Source organism: Pezoporus wallicus, unplaced genomic scaffold (genome assembly GCF_028554395.1).
Source record: "Pezoporus wallicus isolate ANWC-B61680 ecotype Strahan unplaced genomic scaffold, APGP_CSIRO_Pwel_v1 contig_14248, whole genome shotgun sequence".
In the NCBI taxonomy this organism is placed as follows: Eukaryota; Metazoa; Chordata; class Aves; order Psittaciformes; family Psittacidae; genus Pezoporus; species Pezoporus wallicus.
Window position 1 is genome coordinate 20,092 of NW_026635346.1, and position 17,846 is coordinate 37,937.

The 17,846-nt window shown below is 62.6% G+C and overlaps 1 protein-coding gene across 5 annotated transcripts; it reads right to left on the reverse strand.

Annotated features, from left to right (window-relative positions):
• Positions 1-1,899: 1,899 nt before the first annotated feature.
• On the reverse strand, positions 1,900-14,121 carry LOC130604937 (transducin-like enhancer protein 1). 5 transcript variants are annotated; one of them, XM_057419925.1, is made up of 21 exons: positions 14,006-14,121; positions 13,606-13,728; positions 13,099-13,247; positions 12,441-12,504; positions 11,971-12,015; positions 8,755-8,817; positions 8,512-8,553; positions 7,657-7,852; positions 7,317-7,333; positions 6,946-7,050; positions 6,751-6,795; positions 6,316-6,471; positions 5,956-6,088; positions 5,699-5,874; positions 5,544-5,620; positions 4,645-4,894; positions 3,202-3,449; positions 2,947-3,094; positions 2,721-2,871; positions 2,451-2,527; positions 1,900-2,147 (listed from the first exon to the last, which is right to left on the reverse strand). In XM_057419925.1, exons 2-21 carry the CDS (start codon positions 13,627-13,629, stop codon positions 2,040-2,042), a joined length of 2,274 nt encoding a protein of 757 aa, XP_057275908.1. In that variant the 5' UTR covers positions 13,630-13,728; positions 14,006-14,121; the 3' UTR covers positions 1,900-2,039. The 5 variants fall into 5 exon arrangements, 4 of the variants coding, with proteins under 4 accessions (XP_057275908.1, XP_057275898.1, XP_057275924.1 ...); XM_057419915.1 differs by having other exon boundaries at positions 8,479-8,553; XR_008973567.1 differs by having other exon boundaries at positions 2,010-2,147; positions 2,947-3,090; positions 8,479-8,553.
• Between the last annotated feature and the right edge of the window lie 3,725 nt (positions 14,122-17,846).

Genomic DNA, 17,846 nt, shown 5'->3' on the forward strand with positions numbered 1-17,846 from the left:
CTACATCCAGGGAAGAGATTCCAAAGTACAGTGGATAGAGGTTCCCCAAGGAGGACCCATGTGCTCATCCCCCCTTAGACAGCAGAGAATCCACACTGCCCATGGACAACGGGATGTGATTTCCAGCCCCTTCTCCTTGCTCCAGCCTTGGACCATGAGGCTCTGGGCAGGAGCATCCTCCTGGACCATGCGCCAGGAGCGGATTGATGCCAGCCGAGGCTGATCCCGGCTCGCAGAGCTCCGGGTGGAAGGCGGTGCCAGCCAGGGCTCAGCTTTGCCAGCCGCAGGCTTGGCTCTGCCTCACAATCCCTTTTCAGCCCCTTCTCCCATATGGAGAGGTTGATAAGCTGGGATGAGAGCCCCAGGGAGCCGGGCTGGCAGCTTGTGCACATGGAGGTGGCAGGAACAGGCAGGGATGCTGGGCTGCCTTTGCGGGAGAGCTCACAGGGTATCCCATACAGTCTCATACAGCGCCTGGTCTTAGAGCAGCCTTAATATGAGCACACTGAGCTCCTGCCCGTATTCCAGCATGGAATTCCAGGCATTCCCAGTACAACCACCGCAGCAGATCCCAGCCCCAGCTATTCTTGGGTTTGGGGACATCTCTTTTCCTCCCCTGGAATCACTGCATGTGATTGGGATTTGATTCCTTTTTTGTCTATTGCCACTTCCCAAGGAAATCCAAGCGCTGGAAGGAGCACCAGGACTTGTGTATAACAACCCCTCTAAAACTGCTCCTTGGTGTAATGGTGGTGATAAAGATCCCAGCCCTAATGGAGTGTGTGATTCCTGGTGGGTGGCCGTGCCTCTGGAATGCTGGTGAGGGGCTGCCAAGAGGCCCTTCCTCAGCTCCCTGCCTGTGCTGGAGCTGGAATTCCTGCCCTTGTGCAGAGGGAATGGGCTTTCTGCTCCCCAGAGACCTCTTCTTCCCCCAGGACCCCCCCTTGGAGCCCAGCAGCTGGGAGATGCCTGGGAATCCTGTATCCATCCCCTCCAATCAGAGCATGATGCCCGTCAAGGATAAGGACCAGAGGCTGGTAGGCACCACGGGTGGGCAGCAGGGCTGGGAATGTGGCCCTGGATTCCTTTGTGGTCCATCCATCCCAAAGGAGAGCAAGGAGATGCCTGCACTGGGTGTTTGGTACCCAGCTCCATGCCCTCGGTGGGATGTGAATCATCTTCCAGGCAGCAGCCGGGCTCTGCAGGTATTTTCCATGCAGCTGCCTGCAGAATTCCCTGGGGATGCTCAGAGAATTGATTTTCCTTTATTTCTTTCTTTTATTCCTTTTCTCCTGTCTAAGCACCAGCCCAAAGCTCAGATTGAAACATCATCCTGGAGCAATGCATCCCTGCCCCTTGAAGCCCATAGAACTGGAATGCAGGAGCCGTTGTGGCGGGGGGAACAGAAGCTCCCATCACATCCCATCATGGAACAGGGGTCCCCAACCAGTGCTGCCCCATGGGGCAACGGGCTGGGAAGGGGAGTTGGGGGTCCAGGAGCAGCAGTGATGGAACAGCTTTTCCTGCCATGGCAGAGCCTCTGCAGCCCTGGCTCCATCCTCTCCTGGCTCCATCCCGTGGCCACGCAGCACCAAGGGAGCTGCTCAGGACCAGGCAGAACTCTGCTTTTGCTTGCTTTTATTATTAAATACAGCCCAGGAGGCCCACCCAAGGGTGCTGAGGATGGAGCCCATGGCCCCAGCGCCTCCCCCAACCGACCCCCACCAAAATAACCTCCCAAAAGTGAAAAAATAAACTAAAAAAAACCCAAATAAACCCCCAAAATCCTTAAACACCCCCACCCCCACCCCCCAGGTCCCCCCATCCATCAAACAGAGCCCAAACCAAGGAGCAAGTCCCCATTGCCATCACCCAGCCCTGTGTGACATCGGCCCGGGGCCACCTCCAGCCCTGGCCACGCTCCTCTGCCTCGGCTGGCCCGGATCTGCTTTGGGAAGGCAGGAGCAGGGTGGGCAGAGCCCCCCCCCTCATCCATCCATCCATGGGGTGTCCGTGTGTCTGCCTGCCACCTCCTGCTCTCAGTAGATGACCTCGTAGACCGTGGCCTTCTTGTCCCCAGAGCCAGTGACGATGAACTGGTCATCGGTGGAGACGTCGCAGCTGAGGACGGATGAGGTTTCCTTGGACTGAGAGAAGGGAGAAGGGAAGGAGAAGAGGAAACACAGAGCAAGGACCTGCCCCCATCCTGGGGAACCCCACAGGGACCACGTTGGTCACTGGGTGCCCCATCCCTGGCAGTGCTCAGGGCCAGGTTGGAGCTGCTCCAGTGGAAGGGGTCCCTGCCCGTGGCATTGGATGAGCTTTAAGGTCCCTTCCAAGCCAAACCATTCCATGATTCTCTGACTGCTAATACATTGCTATATACATCCCTATAGCTCTCTCTCTCTATTACTATGTACATTTAGATGCACTGAGCAACCTTCCTGTACCTGGAAGATGCTGGCTCCATAGGGCGTCCTCCAGGCGTTGAGCAGGTTGTCCTTCCCCGTGCTCACGAACCACTTCCCTATGGGAGGCACCGAAGGGATCCAGAGGATCATCCCAGCATCACTGCCACAGGGGTTGCTCCAGAGCACCCCTTCTCCCAAGCAATACTGGCATCCACATACGGAACCAGCACTTGCTCCCCAGCAAGATGCATCCGGGAGAGGAGACCCATCCCAAGGTCCCAAATCCAGGCCCGGGGGATCCATGCCTACCGCAGGAGGCGAATTTGAGGGAGAGGACGCAGCTCTCGTGCAGGTGCAGTTGGTACTTGTCCGGTTTGGTGACGTGCAGGATCTCCACGTTGCTGCTCTCCATCCCCACCGCCAACCACTCCCCAGTGGGGCAATAACCCAAGGAGAAGATCTAGGGTGAGAAAGCAGGGTTGAGGCAAGTCCCGTTTGTCCCCATGGGGCTCCTGGTTCAGCCCCATTGCTTTACCTGGGAGCTGAAGTCGTGCTGCTGGAGCTGACGGCCCTCGCGCAGGTCCCAGCACCGCACCGTGTTATCCAGCCCCCCCGTCCACAGCTTGGTGCCGTCGTTGGAGATGTCGATGCAGCTGGCTCCATCCGTGTGGCCTTGAAACTGCCTGGGAAAGGGGGGGGGAAACGGGACAGGGAGCAGGCAAGGACACGGCTGCCAACAGTGCTTAGATTGTGCCCTGTGCTCCCTCTCCCCGTGCAGCACCGCACTCACCGGACCAGGGTCTGGTTCTGCAGGTCCCACACCACGATGTTGCCGTCGCTGCAGCAGGAGAAGCAGACCTTGGCGTCGGGGCTGATGGCCAGGGCGTAGCAAGCAGGGGCAGAGGAGGTGAGCTCGGCCTTGATGCGGGGCGTGGGGGCCGCCAGGTCCCAGATGGAGAGGGTGCTGGCTTCCCCCCCCACGATCAGGCTGCGGCCGTCGGGTAGCAGCTTGCAGGAGCGGATGTAGTTGTCGCGGTTCTGGGGTGCAAGAGGCAGGATCCCGTTATCCCCCTTTCCCTTCCAGCCCTCCTGCACCCATCCCAGATGTCAGAACCGGGTGATCTTAAGGTCCTTTCCAACCCAAATCGTTCCAGGTCCTTAGGGACCATCACCCGCAGCATCCCCAAGAGATGCGGCTGCTGCAGCTCCGATGGCTCCGAGCACTAAACCATCATTTCCCCCCATTCCTGAACTTCGGATGCAGCTGGAAATGATCATGACTCAGTCACTTCCTTGTTTATGCATCGGGATCTTCAAGGTCAGCGCCATCCAGGAATAACATTTGTCAGGCTGCCCAAGGCCAGCAAGTGGAGGGGAGGGTTTGGGTTTGGGCCCTTCACAACGGGCACAGGGATTCCCAATCCCATTGAAAACAAACCTCAAAGAACCCAGGTTAAAAAGAATCCCTGCTGATGGCTGTGCCGGGATTGGCAGTGGCATTCCCAACCTGAGGAAACCTCAGGATGCTGCCGGGAGCTCTTGAGACAGCAACGGAGGGGACCTCAAGGGCCAGGGCAACAGTGGCCAAGTGCCCACACCTACTAAAGAACCCTCCTAGAACAAGAGGAAACAGCCTCGGGCTGCATCAGGAAAGGTTTAAATGGGATCTTAGGGCAGATTTCCTCAGCCAAAGGGTTGGGAAGCACTGGGAGAGGCTGCGCAGGGCAGTGGTGGAGTCAGCATCCCTGGAGGGACTGGGGCCATGGTTTAGTGGTGGGTGGCATTTAGGGACATGGTTTACCCATGTCCCCACTGTGCTGGCTCAGTGCTTGGACTCGATGAGCTTAAAGGTCTTTTTCCAACCTAAACCATCCTATGATTTATTCCTACACGGAATCCGAGCTCTCTCCATCCAGCCAGACCCACGCAGGCAGAAGCAGAGCAGAGCCGAACCCAAGGGATGCCCCAGCCTGTAGGAACCAACTACAGGGAGGGCTGGCACTGTGAGATGAAGCAGTGCCAAGCACTGGTGATGGAGAAGCATCCCCCAAAAAAGCTTGGGATGCTCGGAACAGCCTGGGCAGCTCAGCACCAGCAGCACGGAGCCATCAGCTTTCCCCAGCATCCACAAGCACCCCGGTTAGAAACAGGCCCACAAATGATGCTCCAAATCACCCATGCCGAGGTCCCCATCCTCAATGCAGGGAACCCAACCGGGGTGGCACAGCCTTACCAAGCAGTCGAGCTGAGCCACGGCCGTCTTGGTGCCCGGCTGCCCCACGTCCCACACCTTGACGCAGCCCTTGCCGCCGGTGTAGACGTGCCTGGTGGAGTTGCTGATGGTGACGGCACAAACCACTTCCCCGTGGCTCAGGGCATGGAGCTGCCGCGCGTGCCGGGGGATGCCGGAGCCGAGCAGGGCATCCGGGGGGAACGGCACCGGCTGCATCTGCCCGTCGGCGCTGACGTGGAAGGAGTAAGCGCTGGAAAGGGAGAGGGAGGGTGAGAAGTAGCCCAGGAAGATGCATGGAGCAGCCGGGGCCACGTCGGGCACGGGCAGCGTGGTTTGGAGGGGGAGCTGGGAGCAGCCTGGTTGGGCACAGGGCAGGAGGGTCCTGCTCCAGAACAGCTCCAACGGGAGCATCCATGGAGATGCTGTGAGGGCTGGAGCAGCTCTGCTCTGGAGCCGGGCTGGGAGAGCTGGGCTGGGGCAGCCTGGAGAAGAGAAGGCTCCTGAAGGGGAGACCTGAGAGCAGCTCCAGTGCCTGAAGGGGCTGCAGGGAACCTGGAGAGGGGCTTGGGACAAGGGATGTAGGGACAGGCCAAGGGGAATGGCTTGAACCTGCCCAAGCGGAGACTGAGATGAGCTCTTAGGCAGAAGCTCTTCCCTGGGAGGGTGCTGAGGCGCTGGCACAGGGTGCCCAGAGAAGCTGTGGCTGCCCCATCCCTGGCAGTGTTCAAGGGCAGGTTGGACACAGGGGCTTGGAGCAAGCTGCTCCAGTGGAAGGGGTCCCTGCCTGTGGCAGGGGTTGGGGCTGGAGGAGCTTTAAGGTCCCTTCCACCCCATCCCATCCCATGCTCCCCACCAGCCCCGGGCACCCCATCCCCTGCCGCAACCCCAGCCCCACTCACGGTTTCCCTGACGTCCCCACTTGCATTCCAGCCGCCAGCCCTGGGACGCGCATGTGGGGATGGGGATCGTATCCCACCTGGAGGGGACGGCGGGTGAGAGCAGCTCACACCCCACAGTCCCCCCCCACAGCCCCATGGCGAAGGGGCTCACGTACCAGGGGCGAGCGCCCATAGCTGCCGGCAGCTGCAGCCCCATTGAGCTGTGGGGACATGAGGTGGAGGCTGGCGTAGGGTCCGGTCCCGGCCATGTCCCCGTTAACGGCTGCATGGGCCATGCCGAAGGCGGCTGAGTAGGGGCTCTGCACCCCCAAAGGGTTCCTCAGGCTCAGGGCTGTGGGGGGAGATGCAGGATGAAGGGAAGAGGTTGGAGCTTGGAGCCACCCACCTGGGTCCCCGGCCCGGCCATGCTCACCCAATGGGTCCACGGGGGTCTTGGCGGTGGTTGTGGGGCGAAACTGCTGGGTACCACTGGAACCCGGGGCTGTGGCATCCCCTTGGGATGTGGGGGTGCTGGACTTGAGGCTGGGTGTCCCTGCCTTGTCCCCCTGCAAACAGAGGGGGAAGATGTGATGATCGCACTACAGCCCTGATGGGGGTCTCCATGGGTCCCTCCATCCTTGTTCCAGCAACATAGGGTCAGCTCGATGGCACATGGGATGTAACAGAGCAGGACCCCCAGCGCTGCCTTCACCCCATGAGTCTGGAGGTGCAGCCCTGCGCAGCTGAGCCCAAGCAGCAGGATCACAAGGACACCCCCCAAGTGAACACGTACCGTGGGCACATCCTTGCTCCGGGTTGGGGACGTGCTGCTGGAGGAGGCCATGGAAGTGGGGCTGAGCGGTGGGGCCTCTTTCCTCCCCACAGGGACCTTCTCCACCCCGTTCTCCCGGGAGGAGTAGGAGTGGACGCTGTGTGGGGAAGAGGGGTCCTGTAGGGAAAGGGGGGGTCAGCAGGACAGGCTGGGATACCCATAGGCACGAGGGAGCCTGGGGTTCATCACTGCCATCAGCGTGAGTGGGGGGCCCAATGCTGCCCACCTCCACCTTTAGGAGCCCATTAGCCCCCAACCAGGAGAGAGGGACCAGCAGCACATCCCAGCACCAGCCCCATCCCAGTGCGAGCCCCATCCCAGTGCGAGCCCCATCCCAGCGCCAGCCCCATCCCAGTGCCAGCCCCATCCCAGCGCCAGCCCCATCCCAGCACTGACCTCATCCACCACCAAGTTGTCTTCGCTCTTGTCTGCATCGCTGCCCTGCAACACAGGGGCCGATTGGAGCCAAAGGGATGCCCCAGCTCCCGCTTGGGATGTGCCAGGGGCACGGGTGGCTCCACACACACATCCATGGGGACAAGGACACCCCATTTCCCCCCCCCCCCCCCATCCTCCCAGCCCTGGGCTCACGTAGTCTGTCCCAAAGTCCTTCTCCTCCACTTTCCTCTTCTTGCTGCTGCTCAGGTACTCGGAGATGGTTCGTGCCCGCTCCCCGTTGGGCAGCACCAGGGAGCTCTGGGATGGGGACACACACACAAGGTTACGGGACATGAGCTGGCTCCCAGGGCATGCAGAGCCCCCCAGCAGTGCCCCCAGCTTGGGGCTTCACTGCTGCCAATGGAGCAAGGAGGGGACACAGCGTGGGTTGCCCTTGGGACATGGGGAAGGGGTCCTTGGCAACAGGGACTTGGATGGGGAGCGGGACCCGTCCCCCCCATGGCCATCAGCTCCCAGCATCCCGGATGGAGGAGGATGGTGCAAGAGAAGGAAAAGGCACTTACGGGGCCGGGGTCTCGCTCTGTCGCCGTGGCACAGCAGGAGGATGAAGAGGAGGGAGGAAGGAAGGAGGGACACACTGTGCCACTGCCAAGAGCCCCCCAGAAAGCTCCTCCTGGGGTGCTCATGGGCCCCAAGCAGGGATGACCCCCCCCCCCCACAGGAGGGACATTCACCCCAAACCCTTCATGGCCACCAAGCCCCTGACTCCACCAGCCCATTCAAGAGCCCCATGGCACAGACAAGCTCTAGTGCCACCCCAGGGCCCAGCACCACCCATTCCCAAGGGGGTCACACCAGACTCGACCCCCCCCCCCCCAAAGGTCTCAGCCCCCCCAAACTCACCCCTGGGCTCGGGCTCATGGGCTCCTCGGTCATCTTTGGCCAGGAGCTGGGCCTGGGCCCCCAGTGCCCCCGAGAGCGCCAGCAGCCCCGAGGCGGTGCTGATGCCGGCGAGGCCGGTGGGCTGCATCCCGGAGGGATGAGGGGTCAGAGGGATGGGGGGAGCATGGTGCGAGAGGTGCTGGGTCTGCAGCTGGTGCTGGGGAGGAGAGGAGAGGAGAGGGAGAGAGAGAGCAGAGCCAAAGGAACACATCAGGATGGAGGTTGGGCTCCCAGCATCCTTCCTGCTACTACCTCCCAGCTGCGACAGGAGCTACTGGGATGCATGGGGGAACCCTACCTGTACCCATATGGATAGGGGACCCTGCCCGTACCCATGCACTGTGATTTGGAGGGGATAACTGAGGTATGGGGATGGTGGTGACAGCCCCCCAAGCCAGGCCACAGTGACACACACCATGTCACCCAAGTGCCCTGCTCTAACACCACTGCAGCAGCATCTTGGGACAGGCCAAGGGGAATGGCTTGAACCTGCCCAAGGGGAGACTGAGATGAGCTCTTAGGCAGAAGCTCTTCCCTGGGAGGGTGCTGAGGCGCTGGCACAGGGTGCCCAGAGAAGCTGTGGCTGCCCCATCCCTGGCAGTGTTCAAGGCCAGGTTGGACACAGGGGCTTGGAGCAAGCTGCTCCAGTGGAAGGGGTCCCCATCCTCCCCTGCCAGAGCCACAGAAGGAGGCAGCACGAGGGCTGCCGGGGTGTGTGTCCCTATGGGGAAGCACGGGAAACAGCGGTGCCAGCGGGATGGGGGGGGCAGAGGGTTGACATACCCCGAGCGCCGCGTTCAGGTCGGTCATAGTCACCTGCTTCGCTCGCTCCACGGCCTGGACGACCTGCTGCTGGTGCTGCGGGGAGAGGAGAGCGTGGCACTGGGTGATGCCGCAGCCCCCAGCGGGGATTCCTCATGGAATGGGGCAAAACCAGGGCCCCCAGCCTGGCTCAATGCGCAGGGCCCGAGTCCCCGGGGGGGGGACGGACAGGACACATGCTCCCTGTGCCCCAGGGGAGCTCTCCACATGCCCAGCTGGGGGCTGAGGGTCACTCACCTCCTGAGACAGGAACGGGATGAGCTGGGCACAGATCACGTTGAGTCGCTTTGCGATCTCCGTCTGGCGGGAGAAGAGATGCAGTGAGAGATGCAGCCAGAGATGCAGTCAGAGATGCAGCCAGAGGTGCAGTGAGAGACGCAGACAGAGATGCAGTGAGAGATGCAGCCAGAGGTGCAGTGAGAGATGCAGCCAGAGGTGCAGTGAGAGATGCAGCCAGAGGTGCAGTGAGAGACGCAGCCAGAGATGCAGTCAGAGATGCAGTGAGAGATGCAGCCAGAGGTGCAGTGAGAGATGCAGCCAGAGGTGCAGTGAGAGATGCAGCCAGAGATGCAGTGAGAGATGCAGCCAGAGGTGCAGTGAGAGACGCAGCCAGAGATGCAGTCAGAGATGCAGTGAGAGATGCAGCCAGAGGTGCAGTGAGAGACGCAACCAGAGATGCAGCCAGAGGTGCAGTGAGAGATGCAGCCAGAGGTGCAGTGAGAGATGCAGCCAGAGGTGCAGTGAGAGATGCAGCAAGAGATGCAGCCAGAGATGCAGCGACAGATGCAGTGAAAGATGCAGCCAGAGGTGCAGTGAGAGATGCAGCACCCATCAGGTTGAGGGCAGAGCTACCCCGCACTGCAGGACACCCCCTCCCATCCCCACCTCAGCAGCCACCGTGTTTTACATGTTAATAAACCGCTCTAATATGACCTTAGGCGCTGGTGCTCATTCCCCTCACCGAGGAGCCGAAACCCCCTGGGGGCCCAAGGAAAGCTGCCCTTCCTGATGCCATCCCTCCAGCATCCTCCATCCCCACCCTGAGAGCTTCAGCCTCCTCCTTGCCAAGGCCCACGGAGCCCCATGGCACCGACCCAGACGAGCCCCCCGGGGTCTCACCTCCGCCCTCCCACCGGCACCAGGCCCGGTAATTGCTGCCCTCCCGGCCGGCAGGAAGCCTGGAGAGATGCTCTCCATAGAGCTGCTGATTCCTGCAGCACTCGAGTGCCACCGGCAATCAGGAGCACACGGCGAGCAGAGGGGAGGGAGAGCGGCAGCCTTCCATGCTGTGCCGTGCTCCCACTGCACTCCACAGCCCGGCGTAGGGGACAGCACAGGCTTTACATCACCCCCGGGCCCCACAGGCACAGCCCTGGGGCTGTGGGGTGCCCGTGGGGGTCTTCAACTCTGCCAGAGAGGGGCAGAGACCCGGAGCCCTCCCCAAACGCAGGCATCAATCCCCGCATCATCCCTGTGCACAGGACGGAACCGATACGGAGCCAGCCCTGGAGGAGACGAGCGGGTCGAGCCTGAACCCTGTTGTCAGCCCCAGGAGGAGACCAGAGGCTGGGAAACCCAACAGCCAAGGATGGAGCTGACCCTGCATCTTCCCACCAGGACCTCGGGCACGGCTCCAGTGCCGGGCTTGGCACCGCAGGAGCATGGTCAGGATGAGGACACAGACCCCGGTACCCCCATCCAGAGCGGCCACCGACCTGCATTTCCCAGACCCACACTGAGCAGCAACAATCCCACACCCGCCCTCGCTTCCCCTTCCCAGGGAGGGAAAACAGAGAGAAAAGAAAGAAAGGGAAGGGGAGGGAAAGGCGGAGGGGGGGGAAGGAGATTTGGCAGCCGGCAGTTCTGGGAAGGATTTAGCTGTCTCCCGGGGCCGGCAGTGATGGATTCTCTTCCCTAATGCACTGATGGGCAGCAGCTCCTTGGGGAGAGCTGCCTCCAATTCACTCGCACTCGTTAATGTGCAATTTACTGGCACTTTAACGCTCTCAGCATGAAAAACGATCGCGCTGTTTGCGGCACCCCCCCAGCGCCGCCACCTCCCCTCCGCCTCGGGGCGAACGAGCCCAAGGCCGGGCGCATCGGGGAGGTGGTTTTATGAAGAGCTCCGAGCCCTTTCCCCCGTGCCAAACCCAGAGCCACCACCATCAAAACGCGAACAGCTCCTGCTCGCTCCCTGCCTGCCGCTGCCCCACCGCAGCCAGCCCCAGCCCCACACGGCGGGGGCTCCCCCGGGGCAAGCGCTGCATCGCCGGCAGCACCGGGGATGCTGTGAGAGGACCACGGCACCCCCCTGCCTTCACCAAGGGTGCTCAGGACCCCTGCCCGTGCCCATATGGGTGGGCAGCGCTGGATGTGGGGCAAAGGGAGGAAAAGCAGCGACCCGACCTTGCCACCGCGGTGATGGGGGGGACCGGCGGCTCCCGCACCGGCAGCTCCCGGTTTTCCCTCAATGGCCGCTGGCTGCTGGAGCAGACTTAGGGGCCCTTGTGAAAGGGCAGCACTTGGGACCCGTAAACACCCCCGCACCATTCCATGGCAGAATCAATCCCGGTAGGCGGATGAGGGGAGCAGGGAGGCCTCCGGGAAGGGGGCACTGGGATGAGGAACCCTCAGCATTGCCCCTCACAAGGGCAACTTCACACCTCCTCCTCATCCTCCTCCTCATCCTTTATCATCATCCTCAGCCAGCTTGGCTGATGGGACCAGCCATCAGCCTGGGATGGGGGAACAGGGACCAGCATCCCAGTGCCGTGCTCCCGCGCAACAGTTGGCGTCGGGCACAGGGTGGGATGGGAAGGATGGGATGGATGGATGGATGGATGGATGGATGGATGGATGGATGGATGGATGGGAGGGAAGGAAGGAAGGAAGGGAGGGATGGAAGGAGGCCACGGCTGCAGCGCGCCTCGCCCGGCTCCTCCGCAGCCTCTTTAAAAATAGATGAGAAGAAACCTTCTGTCTCCGAGCAGCTGGTGACCCGGAGCGCGGCGCAGAGGGAGGAAGGGAGGGAGGAAAGAGGGATGGATGGGGAGGCAGTAAGGGGAGGGGGGGGGGGGATGTGCAGCCCCGAGCCTCCTCCTTCCCACCTCGGGGTGTTCCTCAGCACCCTGCATCCCTCACCGGGGTCCCCAAGTGGCTGCTCACGAGGTGATGCGCAAGCGCAAGTCCTGCACCACAACAAGTGCATGGGGAGACCCAGACGGGGCCATGCAGCCTGGACCCAGTGAGGAGAGAGCTAAGGAGACAGGCCAAGGACATGATGTAGAGCTCCTGAAGCATGGAAGAGAGATCCAGCCTTCCCTGGGTTACAGAAGGGAGCAACTTCCCATAGGAAGGGATGACCCCGAAGGGCCCAGAGAGCAAGATGAGGACAGGGATGACAAAGCCGGGATGACAGAGCCAGGACGATGCTCCCGTCCCACCCAGCCTCACCTGCTTGTGCATCTCGATGTTGAGGCCGTAGGACATCTCATAGTACTGCAAGAGAGAAAAGGCAGCGTCAGCATTGGATGGAGAGCCCAGGGGAATCACAGCCACAAAACCCTCTCCAGCGCTGGCACAAAGGCTCAGCCTGGCCATGGATGGCTGTGCTGGGGCCAGGCCAGGAGGAGAACATGGTCCCCAGGTCCCTCCAGCACATGGCTGCGGAATGGACACGATCCTCCCCTTCATTGCCCATGGGAAAGGAAACAACCAGCACGGGAACTGATCCACCACCACCACCATCCGCTTGCTTTGGGGGAAGAAGAACACCCAGCAAGAGCCACAGGAACCGCAGCTCCAGGCCTGGCCACACAACCCGAAGGCAAAGGGAAGGCAAAGCATCCCGGGGCCGCGTATCCTTTGATGGCTCAGAGCAGACACCCCCAGCACCCTCCTCCCCTCAGGTGGAGCGCACTGACCATGACATAATGACGCTGGATTTCGGTTTTCTCCGTTGCCAGCTTCTCACATTCTAACTTCAAGCTGTAAAAATAAAGAGAAGAAAGAAAGAGGGAAGGAGGGAGAGGAAGAACATCCCCCCCCCCCCCCCCCCCCCCCTTTCCAGACAAGGTATCCCAAGCTGGACAGAGCATGAGCCCCCCCCTTTGCCCCATGTGCTTCAGCCTCCTGCTCCCAGCTTCAATCCCATTTCCCAGCACAAGCCCAGAAAACCACCTGAAAGAGGATTGGGAAGGGGATGATAAAGAGGAGATGGACAGCAAAGGGAATCCAGGCGTCAGGAAGCCATCCGCACGGAGTTTTAACCCCCTCCCCAGCATCTGCTTCCCAAATGGAGCGAGCTGCAAAGCCGAGCTGTGTTCCAAACCTTGCTCTGCCCGGCACTGGTGTAGGGAAGGGGAGGTGATCCCGGGGGGGAATGGAGCCCTGGAAGCCAGCACCCTCATCCCGGGGCTTTCGGCAGGAGGAGGCCGAGTTTCTCCCTCAAACAGCATCACTTCAAGGGACCATGGTGGTGCTTGGTCCTCTGATGCCCAGCGCCGTGGGGAGCCCGGCTCTCACCAGCACCGGTGATGGGCCCAGCACCACCAGAGCCCCCGAGCTCCGGCCGCTCCTCACCTGTGGTATTGGTTCTGCAGGAACTGGAATTCCTCCTTGATGCGGTCCAGGGTCTCCGGGTAAGTCAGCTTGAGGGACTGCGGGGTGCTGGGGATGGCGCTGGCGGCCACAGCGGCTCCCGAGGCAGCGGAGGGTGCCTGGAGATGGGCCTGGGCACAGGAGGGGACCCCGCGGGTCACTGCTGCTGGCCCTGAGAGGCTGCCGAGTCCCTGAGGGGGAGCTTTGGGCAACCAGGGCAGGAGCAATGGGGGAGCAGGAGGAGTCCCTGCCCAGGGCAGCCCTGCTCCGCCTTTGGCACCATAGAGCCCCCGAGCCAGGGAAGGGGATCAACGCCATCCCCATCTGGCTCCATGGGACCCAGACCCCGCAGTGCCGGCGCTCGGCATCACTTTGGCATGAGGCACCGGACCGCGGAGCACAACTTTCGGGGCCCAAAGCCCGTTATGTCCCGTCCCGTGTGGGGTGCCCGGGGCTCAGGAGGGGGATGAGGCCGAGGTGCGGGCTCACCGGGGGCCGGTTCTGCGGGAACATCGTCGGCACCGGACTGGCCCAGGACCCCTTTGGCTGCTCCGGTCCCCACCGCAGCCTCGGGACGGGGCCTGGGGACGCTTCTCACCTCCGGATCAGGCTCTGGGAGAGAGACACCGGGAGTCACCACCGCAGGGCTCCGGTTCCGTGCACCCCTTCGGAACCCCGCTCGGCTCCCCCCGCCCTCACCCCAGGCCCGCGCCCTCCCGCACGGCGCAGACAATAGCCCCGCAGCAGGGACGGCTGCGGGGAGGGCTCCGCAGCCCCGAGTGGGGCCAGACCCCGGCCGGAGGGAGCCCAGGGGTAGGGCGGGCCCGGCCCCGGCTGCGGGCACCGAACCGGGATGAGACGGGACGGGACGGGACGGGACGGGACTCACCGCGGTGATGGACCCGGACCCAGGCGCGCACCCCTGCGGCGGGGCGGGCCGGGCCGGGCCGAGGGGAGCCGAACGGAGCCGAGCGGGACCGAGCCGAGCCCGAGCCGAGCCGAGCCCGAGCCCTAGCCCGAGCCCGAACCCGAACCCGAGCCGAGCTGAGCCGAGCCCGAGCCCCAGCCCGAGCCCGAACCCGAGCAGAGCCGAACCCGAGCCGAGCCGAGCCGAGCCGAGCCGAGCCGAGCCGAGCCCCCGCCCGGCCCCGCCCCTCCCGCGGCAGCCGCTCTGCGGAGCGCGATCAATGAACGAGCGCCAGCGCCAGCTCCACGTGGGGCAGGCGGGCCCTGCCGCCGAGGGAAGTGTCAATCTAAGGGAGGCCGAGCAGCCAAAGAGGAGGCGGCGCGGGAGGGGGGCGGGGATTTAACCCCTGCGGGGCCGGCGGGGACCGGGGGGGTCCCTGGGGGTCCGCGGGGTCACGGGGGGGGGGGGGGGGGGGGGGGGGGGGTCCCACGTTACCGGTAGCATCCAGCCCCCCCCCCCCCCCCCCCCCCCCCCCCCGAGCCAGAGACCCCCTCCAATGGGGGACCCCCAGAGCCCCCAAATCCATAATGAACCCCCCAGCCCATAAAGGACCCCCCATAAGTGACCCCCCGAAGCCCATAAAGGACCCCCCATAAGTGACCCCCTCATGAAGGACCCCCCATAAGGGACCCCGGACCCCCTCCATAAGGGACCCCGCCATGAGGACCCCCCATAAGGGACCCCCCCATAAGTGAGGCCCCCTCCCCCCCCATGAGGGACCCCCCCCATAAGAGACCCCCCCAATGAGGGACCCCCCCATAAGAGACCCCCTCATGAGGGACTCCCCATAAAGGACCCCTCCATAAGTGACCCCGGACCCCCTCCATAAGGGACCCCCCTATGAGGGACCCCCCCATAAGTGACTCCCCCCATGAGGAACCCCACCCAGAAGGGACCCCCCCAATGAGGGAGCCCCCCCAAGGGACCCCCCCCATAAGGGATGCCCCCATGAGGGACCCCTCCGTAAGTGACCCCGGACCCCCTCCATAAGGGACCCCCCCATGAGGAACCCCCCTCATGAGGAACTCCCCCCCATAAGGGACCCCCTCCATTAGTGACCCCCCCATGAGGACCCCCCATAAGTGACGCCCCCCCCATGAAGGACCCCCCCATCTCTCACCAGCAAAGGCCTCAGCATCCCCCATCCCCAGTGCAGTTCAGCCACCCTCGATTCTCCCCATCCACCCCGTGTGTCCATCATCAAACCCACGTTTGGGGGTTTCCAATGGGATTCCAATGGGAACTGAGGATTCCAATGGGATTTCTGGCTTTTCCTCCTCCTCTTCCTCCCCCTCAAGCATTGAGCAGGGAAATGTCCCGCTCGTGGCTCCATCCCCTTGGTTCTCGTGGTCCAGCCCCCTTCTGGACCCATCCATGTGCAGACACCGAGGGTGGGCAAAGCCTCTCCCGCAAGCAGGAGGCGGAACAATTGCTCTTGGCTCTGGTGCTGCTTGCCCATAGGGACACCGGTGCTGGCCACAACCTGGTGCTCCATGCACCCCTGGCACCACCTTCCTGCACCCACCGCTTGTCCAGAGCAGGAACTGGGCTCTGTGCACGTAACGGGAAGGGGAAAATCCATCAGGAAGTGAATTACCCTGGAATACCCAGGCAGAGACGCAGGAACCGCGTCGGGGTGATGGGCAGGGAAAGCAGCAACGGGAAAAGCTGAGATTGATCCCATTTGGGTGTTTGATTTTTGCAGCCCCAATGAGCCCCAAGGGGCTGGGCTGGGTGTCTGGATCCCCATCACCATCAGGATCCAGGGACCAAGAAGCCAACCGCAGGGAGCACAGCTTGCCTCCAGGCCCTGAACCATAAGAATCCCCTCGGCAAACATGGGAAAGCCCCAATTCCAGAGCTGGAAAAGGCTGGGAATGCCCCTGCCCTCGCTGCACCCACTCTTGGCTCTGCACCAGCCACCCAGACGTTTGTGCTCTGGGGAGGCAGGGAGGTTGGGGCTGGGGGGAGCAGCAGCAGAACCCTCTCCAGCCCTTCTTATGTATTCAAATGGAATAAGAGCACAAGGTCTATTTTGGTGGCCAGAACGGATCCGCTCTGGAAAAGGGCCATAAATCCCAAAGGGAGGAGAAAGCATTTGACCAAGGTTATGGTAAGAGAAAAAGAGGGAAATCAAAGACCAAAAGGGGTCCACATCAGCTCATCCCATCCCATCCTGGAAACGGGGCTCTGATGGCACCATCCAGCACCACCATTCCCGTGCTTGTGCCAGCGCCTCAGCACCCTCCCAGGGAAGAGCTTCTGCCCAAGAGCTCATCTCAGTCTCCCCTCTGGCAGGTTCAAGCCATTCCCCTTGGCCTGTCCCTGCATCCCTTGTCCCAAGCCCCTCTCCAGGGCTCTTGTCACAGTGATCCCAGAGAGGGTTTGGTGGGGATGTGCGAGGAAAGGGCCAGGGGGGAGCATCCAGCATCCCACAGCCAACGCTTGCAGGGAGCACGGCCCCGGCCCTGGCAGCGCAGGGAAGCAAAGCGCTGCTCGTCCCCTCTGGCGGTGCCTCCGGGCCTGGCTCCGGCGCCTGGTGCCAGAGCAGGGACGGGGCTGCGTGGAGGGGAGAGCTCCCGGCGCCGCTGCCACCGCAGCTGCTGGTCCCGCAGCACAACCAGAACCAGCCCCAGCTCCAGCCCCAGCCCCAGCCCCTGCCTCAGCCCCAGCTCCAGCCCCAGCTCCAGCTCCAGCTCCAGCTCCAGCTCCAGCTCCAGCTCAGCCCCAGCTCCAGCCCCAGCTCCAGCTCCAGCTCCAGCTCCAGCTCCAGCTCCAGCTCATCCCCAGCTCCAGCTCATCCCCAGCTCCAGCTCCAGCTCATCCCCAGCTCCAGCTCCAGCTCATCCCCAGCTCCAGCTCCAGCTCCAGCTCCAGCCCCAGCCCCAGCTCCAGCCCCAGCCCCAGCTCCAGCCCCAGCTGAGCTCCATCCCCAGCTCTGTCCACAGCTCCAGCCCCAGCTCTGGCTCCATCCCCAGTTTCAACCACAACTTCAGCCCCAGTTCCATCCTAAAGCTCCATTCCCAGCTCCAGCTCCATCCCCAGCCTCAGCTCCATCTCCATCCCCATTCCCAGCTCCTTCCCCATCCCCAGCTCCATCCCCAGTCCTAGCTCCTTTGCCAACCCTAACTCCATCTCCATTCCCAGCTATTTCTCCAGTCCCATTCCCAGCTCCTTCCCCATCCCCAGCTCCTTCCCCATCCCCAGCTCCATGTCCATTCCCAGCTCCTTTCCCAGCCCCAGCTCCATCCCCAGTCCTAGCTCCTTTGCCAACCCTAGCTCCATGTCCATTCCCAGCTATTTCTCCATTCCCATCCCCAGCTCCATCCCCAGCTCCAGCTCCTTCCCCAGTCCCAGCTCCAGAGCCAAAAGCAGGATGTGGCCCCGCTCGCTCCCCGGGACATTGGCCTGGGCCAGGTCTTGCCTGATAAAGAGGCACCTCCTGCATCACCTCCCACGGGAGGGTTTCCCCTTCTCCTTTCCTCCTGCCCTCACTGCTTAATTCCTCCTTTGCCCCCTCCTTCCCTTCCGCAGCCAGATCAAAGGAGGCGGCTGCACCCGGAATCATGGATTAAAGGGGAGAGGGGAGGCGGCACTGATGGGATCGGAGGAGGAGGAAAGGGGGAAGAAGGAGCAGGAGAAGGCAAAAGAGAAGGAGGAGAAGGCAAAAGGAGAGGGAGGAGCAGGAGCAAAAGGACGAGAAAGAGGAGAGGAGGAGGAGGAGAAGGAGGAGCAGCACCGGGGCCAGGCCTGCGAGGCCGCC